This window comes from Cylas formicarius, unplaced genomic scaffold (assembly GCF_029955315.1).
Source record: "Cylas formicarius isolate icCylForm1 unplaced genomic scaffold, icCylForm1.1 PGA_scaffold_10__41_contigs__length_53128322, whole genome shotgun sequence".
NCBI lineage: Eukaryota > Metazoa > Arthropoda > Insecta > Coleoptera > Brentidae > Cylas > Cylas formicarius.
Window position 1 is genome coordinate 52,282,670 of NW_026844214.1, and position 19,480 is coordinate 52,302,149.

General features: G+C 35.6%; 1 protein-coding gene across 1 annotated transcript; it reads right to left on the bottom strand.

Moving 5' to 3' along the window:
- Positions 1-5,918: 5,918 nt before the first annotated feature.
- Positions 5,919-17,604, bottom strand: LOC132705474 (uncharacterized protein DDB_G0284459-like). The gene is made up of 6 exons (XM_060676067.1): positions 17,509-17,604; positions 17,291-17,454; positions 13,909-14,092; positions 11,776-11,916; positions 8,165-8,365; positions 5,919-6,148 (listed from the first exon to the last, which is right to left on the bottom strand). Exons 2-6 carry the CDS (start codon positions 17,396-17,398, stop codon positions 6,006-6,008), a joined length of 777 nt encoding a protein of 258 aa, XP_060532050.1. The 5' UTR covers positions 17,399-17,454; positions 17,509-17,604; the 3' UTR covers positions 5,919-6,005.
- Positions 17,605-19,480: the final 1,876 nt, after the last annotated feature.

Genomic DNA, 19,480 nt, shown 5'->3' on the forward strand with positions numbered 1-19,480 from the left:
GGGGATCCAAATATTACTTCTCTTAGATAACTGCCCTGCAGGTCCCCATATTCAAAATCTACGGAATATTGAATTGGCATTTCTTCCAGCCAAAACAAGTGTATTACAGCTGATGGACCAGAGCGTAATAAAAAGTCTTAAGAATCGATGTAGGAAAAGCATTTTAATGGAAATTATGCTAGATGCAGTCAACTTTATTAGTAAAGCTTGGAAAAAGGTGACAGCAGAAACAATTCAACACCCATATCGTCATGCAGGACTTATTACCGAGACAGAATGCGAACAGGACCTGGAAGATGATCAGCCATTAAGCGAGTGGATAAAGCAGTTTCAAACAACAATTACATTTACAAGTGAGGAGTTCCAAGATTTTATGGTAATAAATCAGGATTTGCCTACAACAGCAGACTTGGCTGAGGAAGCCATATTATAACAAGCAAGAAAGGGTGAGGAAGAGCACCAAGAGGAAGAAGAAGATGAAGAAGTTGATCTGGGATCACCACCAACTATTCAACAAGCCCTATATTCAGTTATGCTCCTAGAGAAATTTTTTATATATCATGGGGAAGATGCTCCTCTCGAAGACATGGTGAAAATTCAAGCCAAATTGGGAGATGCGTATTGGCATTTTACAGTAGTCATTCCAAGCGTATCTTCTAGATCTCTTCCACTTTGACTTATTCCTATCTCTCATCATCAGATAGCCAATATTTTTTGCTCACTTTTATGATTCTTAATAGTGCATGTTTATCAAACAACGATAAAATTTGTCCGATAAAGAAGTCCACTTTCCTATTGGTGTTGTCCTAGGTTCAAGCCAAAAATGTTCTCCCTTCATGTTCTATTCCTAAACGGGGAAAAAAATCTTGAGCTGGAGTGAATTTTACTTTGTTTCCTTCCTTGCGTTGCAGTTCGTGCTGGTCCTTTTTCTTTTGACTTGCGGATATGGCAGTGCCCTTAAGTTCTTGCTTGCACTTGAATAACAGATTTTTTGTTGTTGTAAAAATGAGATAGATTCTATACTTTTACTCTTCCAGTAGTTCATGTTTATCTACTGCCTCAAATCCCAATAAAAACACGTTGTTTTGTTCCACCATTAATTGTTTCATTATATTAATTAATTTATGACGTCATAGCCATAGAATTGCGGGAAATGAAAATAAATATCTCCAAGATCGATTTTCGTTCCTTTTGCTTTTGAGCATCCAATTTCCCGCCCTTTACTTCACAAAATCATTATTTCGCTGTAACAGTAAGACAATTTATTGTCATAACCTAAAAATGCGGCACCAACGTCAGTCGTGATAAAAAAAGACAGTGGAGTACACTTTCCTTTTTTCGAAAAGTAGAAAAGTAGTGCGTGGGTCGTAAGCTGGTAAAATCAATGGCTATAGCTTTATTTGGTAGCACCTTTTTCTTCTAGAGAACCCCGACCCATTATACCATCACGCGTTTCAGGCAACCCACGTGAAAGTCGCCGATCTCTGTTTATAGCTCGTAACCATCCAAAATAACAGGTCTTGTGCCAGTGCCGAATTAACGCAATTCTGCTTATTTATTTTATTTATTTATCTAGTTGTAATATCAAAGTTTACTGGCAAATATTTTATTAGGAATTGAAATTTTATCGAAACAAAAGACTTTATTGATCCAAAAAAAACCAATTAAAATGATTTAAATTATGTGAAGTTTATATTCAAATTAAATCAGAACAAAAACTGTTCATATTAAAATAAATAAGAACTAAAAGTTCAGATTATCACGAAATTATATATTTTTACATGACAAGTGTTTCGACAACACCGTGTCTTTATCAAATGTAATATTTACAAACTACTTGCTACTAAACATACCGAAAAATGACCATAAAACCATAATTAATGTTGTTGTGAGAATTTAAGGTCAATAAAGGAGAGGTATTTAAATCTAACTGATCGTTAAGCAATACATTTGAATGTCTCATTTTGTCAATCTCCATGGCTTCCAATAAATTTAATTTTATACTTTTTGTGGCTGTATGTAAAATATAAAAATTGTCGTTAAAAATGTGTTTTTCTGTGTTTAAGTGTGTTGCATAATTTTCATAAATTTCAAGATAAGATCTGCATTTCAACCTGTAGACACCTGATTTTTGAGATTTTGTACATTTCGTTTTATTGTTTTTTAAAAATTTTCCTATTTTGTTGTTAGTTCTGAAAGCTATTTGTAAACCACATTTTGACAAATGTTTTGAAACTTTTTCACTAGGTTCTCCTATGCATGTAATTGTTTTAAATTGTTCGTGTTCTGTATTAGGTTTCGGATAAATAGAGTTTACTGGATTGTCTGAATTTGTTTTTTATTTATAATTTTATCTATAATAGATGGATTGTAGCCGTTGTTCAGTGCAATTTGTTTAATGATATTAAGTTCTTTGTTGTAATTTTCTATTGAAAGTGGTGTATTAAGAAGTCTGTCTATAAAAAAAAAATTAGTAAATATTTTAAAGTTCCACACAGATTTTAAACCAAAATTTGCAAATAAAAAATTCTTTTGAATTAATCAACAAAATTAAAGATATCAAAATCCCTTCTAACGCAACACTATTGTCTATACAAAACTTATTTCCCAGTATTCCACCTATGGATGTGATAGATTTAGTAGATTTCACCCTCGGAAACAGGTTAAGCATTGGTGAAAAAAGATTTATTAGATTGCTTAATAGTATCTTTAGACCAAAATTATTTTGAATTTAATGGACAGATTTACATCTCTAAGGAAGGTTTGATTATGGGAAACCCCCTTAGTCCTTTGTTAGCCGACATTTTTATTGATAATTTCGAAAATATCATACTAGAACATCCTTTAAGTAAAAGTTTTCTATGGTGGTATAGATACGTGGATGATGTGTTTGCTTGCTTTGTTGGAACGGACAGACAATTGAATTCTTTTTAAATTACTCATTACATAATGGTATAAAATTCACTATCGAGATTGAACAAAATAACTCTATTAATTTTTTAGACTTTTTCAAAATTTTAATTTCCAAATATATACAGGGTGTGTCCGGTATTCGCAAAAAACTGAAAATTGGGTTCCTCTTTTAATAAAAATTGACTAGAAGGCTGTGATTTGTTTTGCCGATATAGCCCATATGGACAGCTAAAACTTTTGTATTTGTTTTCGCATAGTTTACAGGGTGTTCGGGATATTCAAAAATTTTATGGCTGTGTCAAATTTGCAGCTATCGATTTGAAATTTAGTAGAGAAGTCCATGCCTATATCTAAACTCTCTAATTGAGCACAATCAAATATCATTAATTAATTTTTTTAATTGAATTTTTTTTTGGGTTATTTTGGTTTCCAGAAAAAAATTGTTTCAAACATATATAGGAACTTTGCATTTATTGTAAGCGTTCACTATTAAGGAGTCACACACAAGAATTTTTAAAGGTTTCATAAAATAATGAAAACTATTGGGAGAAACAGTCACATCGTGTTTATGGTTACCCCAAATAAATTTCATAGTATTGCACACACGTCAAACAACTTTTTATAATCACGGCACTAAACCTCCCAACTTTATAAATAAAAAAAAATTAATGACATACAAAAATAAATCACATATTAATATAAACAGTCATCTGAAAGAAGTCCAAAGTAAACTAGGTATTAACAAGGCTATCATTTTATTCCAGTAAAGGATTCAAATATTATCTCACGCAAACTTACGTTTGTCATTAGATGTGTTAAAAGGAAAATTTAAACTCTTCAAACTAAACTAGATTTACTTTATTTAATTTTGGACATTTCTTGCCTTTATAGTATTCTTTTGTAATTACTTTGTCTTCTACATTTCTTTTAGAACTTAATGAATGAGTACTGTGTCAACTGAATAAGCAAAATTAACCCGAAATGTTGTTTGTTTTTCACAATTTCCAAACATTAAATGCATAAAATGTATCGTCAAAAATTATTTCAGACACGGCCACTTTAAAATCTTCATTTCCTGATATAATAAGTATTTTTTGATGCGTAGCTTGTTTTTTGATTACAAAAAAAAACTCCAAATTAAAGATTGCAAAACGTATTTCGACTTTAACGACGACCATATGGCGACCATATACCGTTACCCAATAAAACTTTTCGGACGAAACGGGCAACATGCCGCAAGTGCGGCCCTGGCGACTTGGGACCAGCGCCGTCTACGCGACCATATGGTCAACCCACATTTGCGGGAATTAAAAACTTTTCAAGCCTGCCATATAAGGCGCTCTCGACGCCAGGCATCCTTCGTTAAGGTCGAACCCAGCTCCGAATATCGCCGTTTCGCCATATATAAACACCCATTGAAAAGGAAAATCAAGCAAACGTTACGTAAAATAAGCAAACAATAATAATTCGCCCTACTGCCAGTTGCTGCACATTTACTTACTTCGCAAAATTGAAATTGCTTGCATTTTTTTAAGAATGAATAAAATACGCAAACACATAATTGGTTGCGTACCCATAAAAATCAAAATCATTTGGAAAAGAGGACAGTTTTATAAGGTTTTTATAAAGTTTATGTAACGCCAGATCAAATATTTAAGAATACTATTTCTATTGTTTGAAGGAAAAATGTTTCATAGTCTCATGTCTCAAACAAAATCAAATAAAACCAACCAATATCGAATCTACCGAACACGATACACTTCCTTAAGTTTCTTCAATCTTCTATGAATGTGAATTCGAATCAGCACAATTTTCGAAATTTGAAATGCAGAATACATTAGAAAGGAATATAATTTGGGATATATCCTGGTGAATCCGCCAAAACATTGTATATTAAACGTTTTTATTACGAGTGTGCAAATTAAGTATTTCTCCTCTCATTAGTTCAATATCAAATGGGAAGAAAAAAGTTCACAGTGTGCTTAGCGATTCTACACTTTCTATACTTAAATCGTTATTCGGAAACTGTTTTACATTCTATATCTATTATTTGATTCGAATAATCGAAGATATGCAACCGATTATACGACCCCGTATTTTCCCTTTGTAATTCAAGAAACCACATAGCAAGCAAAGGGAAAAATGTCATTACAAAAAAATTGGCAAACAATATTAATTCGCCGTACTGCCGGTTGCTGCACATTTAATTACTTCGCAAAATTGTAATCCCTTGCATTTTTTGACGAATCAGCAAAATAGGCAAACATATAATTGGTTGCATACCCATGAGGATCAGAACTATTCGACCAAGAGTACAGGTTTTATCCTCACACCATTTAACGTCACATCAAATATTTAAGAATAATATTTCTGTTGTTTGAAGGAAAAATGTTTCATAGTTTCTCAAAATGTGTCGAACAAAATCAAATAAAACAAACCAATTGTTTCTCGACGAATTTACCAAACACGATACTTGTCCGAAGTTTCTGAAATCTTTTATGAATTTGAATTCGAATCCAACAATTCTGGAAATTTAAAACGAATAATGCGAAGAATATGGTTGAGATACTTTCGGAGCTAATCCGCCAAAACGCGGTCTTGTTGGCATTTTTATTACAAGCGAAGAGTACATGTTTCTTCTCTCAGCCGTCGAGTGCGCTAAACAATGCGATATTATTAAACTTTACTATTCTCTAAAAATATTTTTTTGTGACATCGTTACACACTGTTTTACTTTGGTTCCAATAATCGAGGGTATGCAACCAACTATACGACTCCACATTGATCTTTGTTATTCAACAAATCACTTTGATCAATGTTTTAAGTAAAATTTTATTCAACTCTCCTACTATTACTAACTAATAGGAAAATAATAAGTCTAAAATTTGTTAAACATAAATTTTGAAATATGCATTTACCAAGAGTACCCAAAAAATTGCCTCCAAATTCTAAATTACCCGCACATTACACAGCGGCGCGCGAAAATAAAATGGCCAAGGCAACGTGTAAAAATATATATAAAAAAAAAACAAAGATTGACAAAAAAACAAAAACAATGCGGACGTGACTGTCGGGTGTTCGTAATCATTATGCTAGTTGTAATAGCCGCCATGTTGAGGTGGAGCCGACTCCCTTTCAGGGTGAGTCCTGCAAACGCAATCGGGAATATCACAATCCCCACCGTCCTCCCCAGAGCGTTCCGGAGACTTATCACCGTTCGAATTCTGTTGATATTCTACAATGATAACAAAGAAAAAAAAATTAAATATAAAGTAGATATAAATATAAATCGAAAAGAGCAAGTGGACCCCCATTTACCACTTGATCATAAAAATTTAATCTATATTCTCATATTATATTATGATAAAGCAATTTAACCGCAACCAAAAATGTCAGTGTTCAAGTGTACAGATTGCGAAAAAAATTATTATTTTATATCGGGTTGTTGTCAAATTTCTTAAAAAGTATTTTTTATCTCCGAAAATGTTCAAGATACGTATGGTACATGGTACAAAAAAGAATTTCCAGAATGTTTCGTCGAATCTAAAAGTGAAATAATATACTGGGTGTTAAATTTATAAAACGAAAGTCGATATACGTTGCGAGTATATCTGGCAGCACCGCATGGCCAAAAATATTTTCAGGTTTTTAAGTTATTCTACATAAACGTCTAACGTTTTTGTAGAATATATATTTATATATATATATATATATATATATATGATGACACTATATTCCGGGATATCATCCGTTCGCTCGTTGAACTCCGACTGGAATCCTGCATCCGACTGGAATCCTGCAAATCTTGCATCCGACTGGAATCCTGCAGACGTTTCGCCAAAATCTCACTTGGCATCTTCAATGCTCGCGAGCATTGAAGATGCCAAGTGAGATTTTGGCGAAACGTCTGCAGGATTCCAGTCGGATGCAAGATTTGCAGGATTCCAGTCGGATGCAGGATTCCAGTCGGAGTTCAACGAGCGAACGGATGATATCCCGGAATATAGTGTCATCACATTTTTCCATCCGTGAATCAATACGTGAGAATATATATATATATATATATATATATATATATATATATATATATATATATATATATATATATATATATATATATATATATATATATATAAATTATTATTAATAAAATTTTATTTTTTTAACAATATTACCAATCATAACATACTGAGTAGAATTAAATTGTAAATTTGTCGTCAGTTATTTTTTAAAAAAACTTATTTTTTTTTTAAATAAATACTTTTTCATCCTCTGAAACGAGCCTGCATTCTAGTGAAAAATTTTCCAATGGTTTGTAATAATGAAAATGGCGAGTATTTTGTATTGTACTTAAGCGTTTGAATCGTGGTTGGTATTTTTGGGAACTTTGGGCTTACTGAAAAAAGGAAAGTGGGGTTGTTATATGGTTGTTTTTATCACGTGGGAAACTAGCACGATAAGCATGTCTTTTTACACTCCCTGCTAACCCATTACACGCTCCTTTGCTATGAGATGTAGTGAAAAAAGTCCAATCAGCATCAACACCAAAATTGGCAAAATTATATTTATTTTTATATTGTGAAGCTCCATCGGAAAAATACTGGATTTTTTTAAATTTATCGGCACCAAATTTAGATTTCAAAAATTCTATCAATTTAGTTTTAATTAAATGTACTGATCTTGCATCGTGACTAAGTTTTTCCGATATCACAACAAAATTTTCATACTTCATTCCTCCATTCACTTTATAATCAATGACATAAGCCTGATCATTGGACCAATGGTGTGATTGAATATCATCTTGAACAAAATAAGCGTTGAATTGCTAATTGCTAAAAAAAGCCTAAAAAGCAGAAATAAATTTTAATCAATTTAAACTCCTATTAAAGCATATTAAATTGTCTGTCAAATGGCATATTTTTTAGCGATCAGTAGTTTCTAAAAAAATTAAATGAAATTGAAGTTTCTGTATTGTAAATATCAGGGTCGGGCTGACTTAAATCGTGACTAAAATCATGATTTAAATCAAACTCCTGTTTTTCAAAATCTTTTTTTTTATGGAGACCGATACAAAAAGCACAACGTGAAAATATTATCACAAATAAAAAGCAAAACACAAGTTTTTCAAAAAAAATAAGGTAAATAACGTAATAATACTTTATGCTTCTGCATTTTAGTTGTATTTTTCGACACACAGGCCATAGAATGATTTCACTATAGTCTATTCGAAATCGAAATGTTTCGTACTCACCCTTGTTGTTATTGTCCGACCTGTTGTTATTTTCCGCGACTTTCTTGCCAGCGGGCTCGGCCAAGTGGGTATCCCCTCCACTCGCTCTGCGACCGCGTCCGCCCCTTCTTCTCCCGCGGCCCCTCCTGCGTCGCCTGCGCCCCTTTGAGCGCCGCCTGCGCCGCCTCCTGCCGCGCGTTCTGTCCTCCGGCTCGCTCCCATCTTCAGACATGATCATTTATTATACCGGCTTTAAGAAATCACTGTATGTCGACTTTTACAGCCTAAATTTACAGTCGAAACTCTATATAGCGAAACTGAACGGACTGCTTTTTTTTTTCGTTAAAAATAACCATACGCATATGTGTTCTGTAACATTTAATTATTTTATATACACATTTTGACATCTACTTAGGAACATTTTATATGAAAATGTAAGAATTAAATTTAATATTTCAAATAATAGATACGCATCTCGTACTTTGGCTTGTATTTTCACCATTTCTTCGTGAGGGACATCTTCCCCATGATACCAAAAAAAATTCTCTAGCAGCTTAACTGAATATGGGGCTTGTTGAATGGTTGGTGGTAGTCTCAGATCTTCTTCTTCCTCTCGGTGCTCTTCCTCACACGTTCTTGCTTGTCGCAATATGGCTTCCTCTGTCAAGTCTGCTGTTGTAGGCAAATCCTAATCTATCACCATACAATCCTGCAACTTCTCACTGCAGCTTTCTTTTTTCACTCCCACTCATATTGGCAGCTACTAACACTGTTATACGTTCTTTAGAAAGTTTTCCACGCACACAGCTTTCCTTTCGAAATTTAAGAGTTTTATCTGGTGTCATTTTGTAAAAAATACCAGCATTCGTCAGCATTAAAAATGTCAAATTGGTTAAGGCTTTCGCGGCCCGTTGATAAGCTATTATCTTCATTCGGGTTTAAAGGCCGTCGTCGATTGGAATTACTTCCTAACGTTTCGCTAGCACGAGTGGCGAGCTTCTTCAGAGGTCCTTCCATCTCCGATGTTGGACGTAGACTGACGATTTCTCCTGCGCAGGTTGTATTTATGCCGATTGGTGGAGGGCGGGGCTTGTTCCGCTTCGGTTGGTCTCGGGATATCGATCGGTACTGCTCGGGCGTTCCTAAGGATCGGGTTCCAGATTTGGTTGAGTCTAAGGGTCTCCTCCTTTCGGTTGAAATTGTGTGGGTGTTTTTGAATCGCAATGGCTTCCCACCAAGGCTCTATGGACTACCTAAGATACACAAAGTAGATGTCCCGTTAAGACCAATAGTTAACGCACCCGGATCACCAACGTATTACTTGGCTAAACACTTGGCATCGCTGCTTCAACCATACGTAGGACGTATGGCACCAGTTGCATCAAGGACTCCACCGACTTCGTGGGCAAGATACAAGATATCAATATTGAACAAAACGACATCCTTGTGAGCTTCGACGTTGTCTCACTGTTTACCAATGTACCTCTGAAGAGTTGCTTGGACCTGGTGAACAGGATATTTCCTGTCGATATTTGCAAACTTTTTGAAGAAGTCTGTCTGACCGGTAGCTATTTCGTATGGAAGGGAAACTTCTACGAACAGGTGGACGGAGTGGCAATGGGAAGCCCACTAAGCCCGGTTATAGCCAACTTATTTATGGAACACTTTGAGGAAAAAGCGATCGAGACCTCAGAGTACAAGCCAGCAACGTGGTTCCGGTACGTGGATGACACCTTCGTGATTTGGAAACATGGTATGGACAAGCTCAACAACTTTCTGCAGCATCTTAACAGTCAGCATCCCAGCATCCAGTTTACTATGGAGACTGAAAATGACCAACAACTTGCATTCTTGGACGTACTAGTGAGGAAGCGAGGTAACAAGCTGGGCCACACAGTTTACAGAAAACCAACCCATACGGACAGATACCTGCATGCTCTGTCCAACCATCACCCAAGTCAAAAGTATGGGGTTATCAGAACCCTGACAGAACGAGCCCGAAGGATTTGCGAACCGGAGAACCTCCAGATGGAACTTGAACACCTAAAAATGAACTCAAGATCATCAAGATCACAGGATACCGAACAACCACCCTCCACCTCCCACGCATATCTGCCGTATATTCCGAGTGTCGCCGACAGGATTGGCAGAGTATTGAAAAGACACGACATCAAAACAGTCTTTAAGCCTACAAAGAAGATCCAGCAGACCATCAGGTCAGCGAAGGACAAGAGGGACTCACTTTCAGCTGCGGGAGTCTACCGCATTCTGTATTCATGCGGAAAGGTCTACATCGGAACTACCAAGAGATCAATGGGAACGAGACTTAAGGAGCATAAAGCAAGCTGCAGGCTAGGACATACAGAGAAGTCTGCAGTGGCTGAACACGCACTGGGCAGCGGGGAACACAGGATACACTTTGAGAGCTGTAAGTTACTAGCATCGGTCAACGGCTATCACAACAGACTAGTCAGGGAAGCCATTGAGATTCAAAAACACCCACACAATTTCAACCGAAAGGAGGAGACCCTTAGACTCAACCAAATCTGGAACCCGATCCTTAGGAACGCCCGAGCAGTACCGATCGATATCCCGAGACCAACCGAAGCGGAACAAGCCCCGCCCTCCACCAATCGGCATAAATACAACCTGCGCAGGAAAAATCGTCAGTCTACGTCCAACATCGGAGATGGAAGGACCTCTGAAGAAGCTCGCCACTCGTGCTAGCGAAACGTTAGGAAGTAATTCCAATCGACGACGGCTTTTAAACCCGAATGAAGATAATAGCTTATTAAAAATGTCGTCAGCTAGTTTTGGCCACGTCTTCTCCAGCCAATCGTTAGCGACGTTTCTGTCGACATCACGGGCTTCGCCACTTATCTGTCCATAATTTATACCATGTTTCTGTTTGAACTTCTCCAGCCATCCTTCCGAAGCTTTGAAATCGATAATGCCAAGCTGTTCAGCAAAGATTTCTGCTTTTAGTTTGACCATAGGTCCAGAGAGTGGTACATTTTTAAGACGTTCCTGTTGGAACCAAGTGCCTGCAGGTTCAGGCAGAATGATTTTTTCTTTGCACCTCCAAGTGGTGAATACGGTAGGCGATGTAAGTCCGTATCGACGTCCCACATCACTTTTCTTTTCTCCCCGTTTTATCTACCGAATTAAAGCAACTTTATCATTTAGAGATAAAATTTTTCACTTGCTCGCCGTGTTCGCCGTATTTACTAACTGATTGCAACAATGGTGTGCTTTTATACATACCGATAAAGGCTTAACATAATCGCTTATTACGAGAAAAACACTTAGGACGACCAGGGGTTCTCGGTAATTAGATTATTAGGGTAAGGAATTCTTAGAGCAAAAATCTTCAAACTTTTGTATCTACACTTTTTTATCAAATATAACCCTGTAGGTGACCGCGAATTACCATATTTCTAGCAGGTTCTACCGTTTATAAATAACGTCCATGTTGCAAAATCCCTTACCAAATAGAATTAGATTAAAATCGGAAAGTATAAAAAAATGGTAGTAACATAGTTAAGACGTACGTATCATTTTTGATTACGTCACTACGCGCAAGTGCTCTGACTAGATGTCTGAAACAGTTAAAAATATACAACTAGGCCAACCTTCCTCGTTGTCTTCTAGGTCGGGATCGCCGACGTCACCAAAAGCGCGTCTTCTGGTTGATCTTCTGCCCCTTCGACTCCTGCGGCGGCGACGTCTTCTGCCTCTGCTCTTGCCCCGACCCCGCCGCGCCATTTTAGCTTCTGAATATTTCGATGGTTGAGTTCAAAATTCAAAGTTGAATAAATATCGCGAATATCAATTATTTACACCGGTAAAAATACGATAAATGGTATTTTTTTAAAGAAACTTCCATATTCTACTGTAATGCTTTTTACAAAACTTGTGGATTCCCTCCTGCTTAGTCGAAATCGCTGACGTTTCGCCAATCATTCTGCTGGCTTCTTCAGAGCTTGACTGAAACTCGTTGTCTGTTGAAACTGGAGTTTCAGTAAGCTCTGAAGAAGCCAACAGGATGATTGTTGTAAAAAGCAAGATAAATAGTATATTACATTAAATAAAAAATTATACAGTCGAAACTCTATATAGCGAAATTGAAGGGACTGCTTTTTTTTTCGTTAAATAACAATACGCATATGTGTTCTGTAATATTTAATTATTTCATGTACATATTTTAACATCTACTAAGGAACATTTTACATAAAAAATACATAAAAAATTTCTCTAGTAGCTTAACTGAATATAAGGCTTGTTGAATGGTTAGTGGTGGTCCCAGATCAACTTCTTCATCTTCTTCTTGCTCTTGGTGCTCTTCCTTCTTGCTTGTTGTAATATGGCTTCCTCTGACAAGTCTGCTGTTGCAGGCAAATCCTGACCTATCACCATAAAATCTTGCAAATCCTCGCTTGTAAACGTAATTGTTGTTTGAAACTGCTTTTTTCAACAGAGGAAGAGGAAGTAATTGAGAATAAGAATTTACAAAACAGCACCCTCAAAAAAGGATTCAGAGAACACAGAAAATTCATAAAATTAAACGGAATTCAGGGAAAAGATACCGGAAAAATTATTCCTGCCAAAGTTTTTCAAAATGAAGATCGCCAATGCCGAAAAGACTACTTCAATGAAACAGAAAGAAAACGTATTTTCGAAATATTTTGGAACTTGGCAGACTTTAATAAGCGAAATATATTGCTGTACGAAAAGGTTCATGTAGAAATGGTATTGGTTAAATTCTAAAACAGGCAAAGTTGCTGTTTGTAACAAATTCTTTTTAGATACTTTTCAAATAAGCCAAGGACGCTTGAAACGTGCATTGAAATCTAAAAACTTTGGCGTTTGCCTGGATCTTCGAGAAAAATATGTGATGAAGCAAATATGATTGTTCAAAAATTAACAGTTACACAAAATTTGAATCCCATTGTACTGGGGACCAATATCTTCATCCTGAACTGACTATAAAACAAAATTTAATTGTTATGAGCTTCACTGTGAAGACAATAATTTAAAAGCAGTTAATGAATCGAAAAATATTCAAAAAGGATTTTAATCTATACTTCCGCCAACCACGCATTATCTATCTATTAAACACTGAAGTCAAAGCATTAGAAAACCATGAAGAACGGAAGAAACATATGGAAGAACATGATATTCATTTGAAGCAAGCAGAATCGGATATAAATGCGTTAAAACAAGATCTAGAGCGAGTATCAAGTAATCCATCTCATTGTTTTGCAGAAAGTTAACTATTTCAGTAGCTTATTATATATTAAAATTACAATTTTAAAATTTAGAATTTAAAATTCTTGATCTATTGCCATGTCGGGGTAGACCTAAAAAATTTTGGAATATTGTATTGTCATCGTTATATAAAAGTATAAGAAGCATCACATCACTAAAATACCGACTTATTGCGGTATATACCTCCGGGACACCATAGCTACCTCAAATCACTCCCGCACACTGAGAATGTTAACGAATAACTTGCTACTAAATTTATTTCTATTATCTAAAAATATAATTTAAATGTGTTTTTTTTTTCTATTTTTAAGTTATATGTAAGGGACTTAAGCTCTTTCACTTTTTGTAGCAAAACAAATTTTTATTTTGAAAGTGACCCAAGTCCTTTTAAAATAAGCAAGGTCATATTATACACTCAATAATAGGATGTATAAAATTAAATCCCTTACATGCGACTTATAACATCTTCTTCAAATAAACCCAACATGATTACGTACCCAGTGGCGTGCGAACTGCCGAAAATTTCTTGAAAATCGTGTAGTCCTTGTCGTCCAGTCCGAGGACGTATTTGCCACGTTTCTGCTTGACCAAGCCGGAACTGATGCCGTGCACTAGTGCCCGTTTCACCTGGACCGCCAGGTTGCGAATTTTTCTTTTGTTTTGTCCTACAGAATCGCACACCTGAAATAAATCGAACGGGCTAGAAGAAAACGAAAATTTACGGTACATTTGGTAAATATGTTTTTAACGCTGCCACGTTGCCACTTCTTCGAAAAAGTAGCATCGGCATTGAAATTTTAAGTGGGACACCATGTATATTATTGCGTTTTCCGATCCGATTTTTGAATAATAAAAATAATGATTTTAACAAAAGTATCGGATAATGGCAACAAGTAAAAAAAAAACAGTAGAACACTAAAATGCAAACAGATACGTGAAAACGCACCAAGTATATCACACTGAGAGATCGGCATTACCACAATCAAAGTATTCTTCGATAGAATAAAAAACGTTCTTATTCAAAATGACCTTTAATTTTTGCTTAAATAAATGGACAGGCAATATCTGTCTGACGGACAAAGGCAACTTATTAAATAGACTTATTGGTAAAATCATAGGGCTGTTAGCTACTTTGGCTAACTTATGACTTGGCACCTGCAAATTAAGATTAGCTCTAAAATTGTAATTCTAGTCAGGTAATAATTAGAGAGATTACTCTTTATGTAAATTATGTTATTTAATATAAAGAGAGAGGGAATCGTTAAAATATTTAAATCTAGGAACAGGGTTCTACAAGAGTGACCACGAGACTTCCCCAACATTGTTCGAACAATGCGTTTTTGTTGGAGGAAAACTTCACTAGCTGTGGAAGAGTTTCCCCAGTATTTGTAAGATAAGCAAGATCCGACATAATACAATAGTAAAAGCTGAATATCCACACTGGACCGCCGTCGCCAAATAAAAGTATGCATAGCCATTTTGTTTGATACGTAGTCAATTTGGCCTGTCCAGGACAAATTACTCTCTATGATCAAACTCAAATACTTAACAAAGTTAGTCTGCATTCTAACCAAGAAGCTCTTGTTCAAATCCCTAAGCGAGAACAACATCATCTCCGTTTTTGTCCCGTTCAAACAAATACCGTTACGCTCACAATATCGGGTCATACCACTTACTGCCCTAGTGGCCAAGAACGCGAGATCTTCCAGACTCCTAGATGACACTGCCATAGCAGTATCATCTGCAAAAAAAACTTCAGTGGTTTTCGAGAAAATAATTATTTTCTTCATTTTTCCAATCAAAACGTAGCTTGAATTAAAAAATTCAATAAATAATTATCACACTGGGGCCAGCAGAAAGTTAAAACTACACGTTATTTCTTAGTATCGAAATTAGTTCTATACCAGACCAAATGCGTCTTTCGAAATGGAACGTTCTGTATTTGGTGACGTATTCCAAGAGCAAATTAAATTACCTTTCGAAAATCGTTTCGTTTCTGAAATAAAAGCGTGTTCAACTGAACTTTACTTTGACATTTGACATTGTTGATATAGGAAACCAGTATTCCAATGCCGTTTAAATTAATTTTATTAAATTAATATTATTTAATTAAATTAAATTATTACGTATCAGAAAATTAAAATAATTTATTAAGCGTGGACGATGAAACCACCAACAAACGAGAAACATCAAAACTACTGCGTGTCTCACTTAAGAACTGTAAAATCTTTGTTTATGGTTCGATTTTGGTATTATTTTTTGTTGAATAGGTCTCTGAAAAATGCACTAAAATCTTGTTTTGTTTATTGCTTCAACTTAAAGTTATGGCCAACCGCGACTATTTAGCAAAAAAGAGAGAAGAGGAAGGTACTATTAGCGATTTTTTTCAAATTAAATTGGCAACGAATTCTATATAGAATGTAGAATGATTATGGATAGAAAGAAAGAAAGAGAAATTAAATGGTTTTTTCGTATAGCATCGACTAAAGTCATGGCCGAAATAGTTTTTTGAAGCGGAAAATCGAAAAGTATTTTAGAGGTTTCTTCAAATTGAAATTGACCACAGATTCGTGTTCAGGACTACCGAAAAGTAAGTTGACCAGTGTACAACGATTAATTTGTATGTGGATTTTAAGATCTTAAAAATTTTAATTATTGAAATTTCGTCAATTACGATAAAAAGACCTTTTAAGGGACATTGATTTTTTTGAATATATATATAATGTAAACAAAATTAAAATATAGATAGATATATAAATTGGTTTTCCAAGGCAAACAATATACCGACAATGAATCAATCAATCAATTTTGATATATCTGTGATTTTTAATTTTTTTAAATTTTTTTAATTAAAATTCCTTTTTAATTAAAAAAATACAACGTTGTTAAGTCTGTGAAAGAAAATCGTTAGTGTCTTTCAGTGAAATATATCTATCAAAAAAGTATAATCAAAATTGAGCCATAAACAAATATTTCACAGCAGTAATGCATAAGCGAACTTCATGAAATCCCTAATAGCCCCTTCTCGGTATTTGACATCAAAAATTAGTCCCAGTAAGCCATGACTTCAGGATCTATCCAAAAATTAAAAAAATATCAGAATCAAACCGCAATCAAAGATTTTACAACCCTGTATTGAAACATTATAAAAATTGGTATAGTTGGGGTCTAGTCCTCCTGATTAAGTGGACACACTGTATATATTCTAACAAAATATTAGGTAATTAAAAAAAAGGAAAATTGAATCCAATTTTTACATTAGGGGTTCACCATTCAAGTGTTCACCATTTGAATTCTAAACACTTCTAAATAAATATATATTTCATATGTGCAGTTTAGAACCCAAAGATATTCAACATGGGACAGGGTCAGATGTAAGTTGTAGTTGTTTAGTACCTTATCACAACATGCAAAATAACTTATACAGAGTGCACATTTTAACGAATCATAATTATTTTTTTCTACTCCTGTAAAATACCTAATTACCCATCGATCTAGCGTGCGGGAAGCGTCACTTTACCACGTCAGTTTCGTTTCCCACGAATCCGAGCCACTTCGGACATTTCCGGGATTGAACCGCACGGATTTGGGAGCAATCGGATGTTTTCGGAGATATTTCCCACGTTTTGAATTTTGACGTTTGTCAATTCAGACGGTCATGTCAGTGAATGTATTCGCATTCCGCTGGGCTCCGCTCGTGTCAAACTCGCGTTTACCGCACTTGTTGCATAATGTACTATTTACCGGTGGGAGAATAAACACCGGCGCATGCGCCATTTTTCCGAATCAGCGATCAAATTTTTTATTCTCTCCAAAAACTTTTTTATGTAACTAGTTTGTATTTCTGCAATTGGTCCATTAATTAATGTAAATACTAACGCGTTCCAGGATTTGATCCTGACTGGACCCGTTTTTCTCCTTCATCTTGGCGATGGCGTCCAAAATATTTGGCAAAAGCTTCGGTTCCCAGATCCCTGTTTTCGTCATGGCGGCGAATTTGGAAAGTCCCCCCAAAAAAAACGACCCAGATAACAGCACACGACCTAAAACCAAATTCGTTAGATGTATAGATACGTTCTTGTGGTAGTTTTGCTTACACGCAGAAAGCCGTACTCAAAATTTTGTCATATTGAAAACAACGTCAACGTAAACAGATTCCGTTGTTTCTTCGTAACGTAGGTAACCACCGAAGGCTCCCAAACAGAAGGCCGTTTTCCTTCATTTTCTTGACCAACCGAAAATGTGAATCGAAATATGCCGAGTTCGGTTGTCACGCACATTTTGGTTACGCGTCTGTCAAAATGTATTCGTCAAAAATTGACATTGATTTGTTGTGACCATATACAGTGAACTGCGGTTATAAAGTACCCTATAGGGACCAGAAAATATAAGCGGAAGTACGCTATAAAAAAACACACAAAAAATTATGTAGTTACTTACATATTTTTATTTTACATAAAAATAGAAAACTAATAAACACTGTACTAAACAACGAAAGAAACTAAACTACCTAAACTAAAAACTTGTCTATCTCTAAAAAGATCGTTATTTTTGTTTATTTTTGCTCAATATAGATTTCATATTCTCGATGTGCTTCTCAACCTTCGAGGACGCTTGAAAAATATCATCAGTTACATTAACAGTAGATTGTAAAAAAATTGTAACAATTCTAGCGGCACAAAGCGCTTCAGAATAACTTGGTACTTCGTCCTGTTGTTACCAGAGCTTTGAGGATCATTTGGCTGTAAAACTTAGCTACAGCGGCCTGGGGGCACAACGGGCCTATCTGGTGGCCTAAGTGCTTGGACGCCCGCGAGGGCGCCCCCCTTTAATACCAATACCAATACCAGAAACATTATTATTCTAGTCGGAACTTTTAGTTTTCCATTCCAATCCTTTAAATAATTATAAAAAATTGCGAAAATCAGCCACGCCCGCAGGTTTGACTTATAAATGAATGGTAGATTTTTCACGCATCTCGGTCATTCATATTTACCATTTTTTGCTTCCAGTCATATTTGCACAAACCCAAACGGTGTACCTCAATTTCGACCGCTTCCCACCCAAACACTTTTCTCCTCTAAATATAAGGGTGCGATCTGGAGTCGTCTTGTAAAATAGCCCAGTCTCGTCAAAATTGAAAATATCCTCAGAGCTGTAATTTTGTGCAATACTGGGTCACTTATCCCCTAACCAGTTCAGCACAGCTTGTTACTTTCGAAAATCGATTAAATCGAATTTTCGAAAGTATCTGCTCTCGTATAAAAATTTTATATCTCGGCAACGGTAGGGCCTATTGGTACATAAATGATCACCGTCGAAAAAAAAAATTTTTTTTGTCAGTTTGCCCGTTTACCGTTCTCGTCTTTTGCTTTTTGTTGAATAACTTTCGAACCGTTTTAACCTTTTTAACCCTCCACGAGACACATAAGCTTATAAGAAATACCCTTAATCCGACGCCGGTATCCATCTTTTTTTCGTGATTTTCGACTGTTTTTTGGACCTTGCTATCAGTGTCCGAAATTTGAAGCATTTTGACCCATCTATGCAGCTTTACCCCGTGACGGAACCTATTGAAAATGGGGAGTGGGGGTGGCTGGGGGGTCGGGAAGTATCTAAAAAAAAATAAAAATGGCGTATGCAAGGGTGTACAGAAAACATCATTTTTCAAAAACTGTTTACGAAACAACAAAAATTCCTGAACCAGAAGAAGCAGAAGATACGGCTCTATAAACTTTTATTCTTGACACTTTTTCAAAAATATACAGGGTGCGCCGCAAATTCAAAAAAACCGAAAAATTATTATTAAACTTATTATTATTAAACTAATATTGAAAATTGGTTATAACTGAAGGACTATGATTCAGATCTCACTTTCTTTTATATTGCGATATAGCCTTTATAAACAGCAAAAACTTTTGTATTTAAGGTTTTCACCTATGGTACAGGGTGTTCCCGATATTCCGTGCTAAATGAAAAATGTGTTAGGTGTCCTAAATTTGCAGATATCAACACCAAATTTAGCAGAGAAGTCAAAGTCCGTGTCCACATTTAAACGGTCGAAATTGG

What these genes read in the sequence shown, in the direction of transcription:
- LOC132705474 (XM_060676067.1), bottom strand. Translation starts at nt 17,398, where the DNA reads ATGACGAAAACAGGGATCTGGGAACCGAAGCTTTTGCCAAATATTTTG. An exon ending in AGGATCAAATCCTGGAACGC is followed by an intron (nt 14,093 to 17,290) that starts GTTAGTATTTAC and finishes GATTTATTTCAG; the next exon opens with GTGTGCGATTCTGTAGGACA. An exon ending in GTCGGACAATAACAACAAGG is followed by an intron (nt 6,149 to 8,164) that starts GTGAGTACGAAA and finishes TTATCATTGTAG; the next exon opens with AATATCAACAGAATTCGAAC.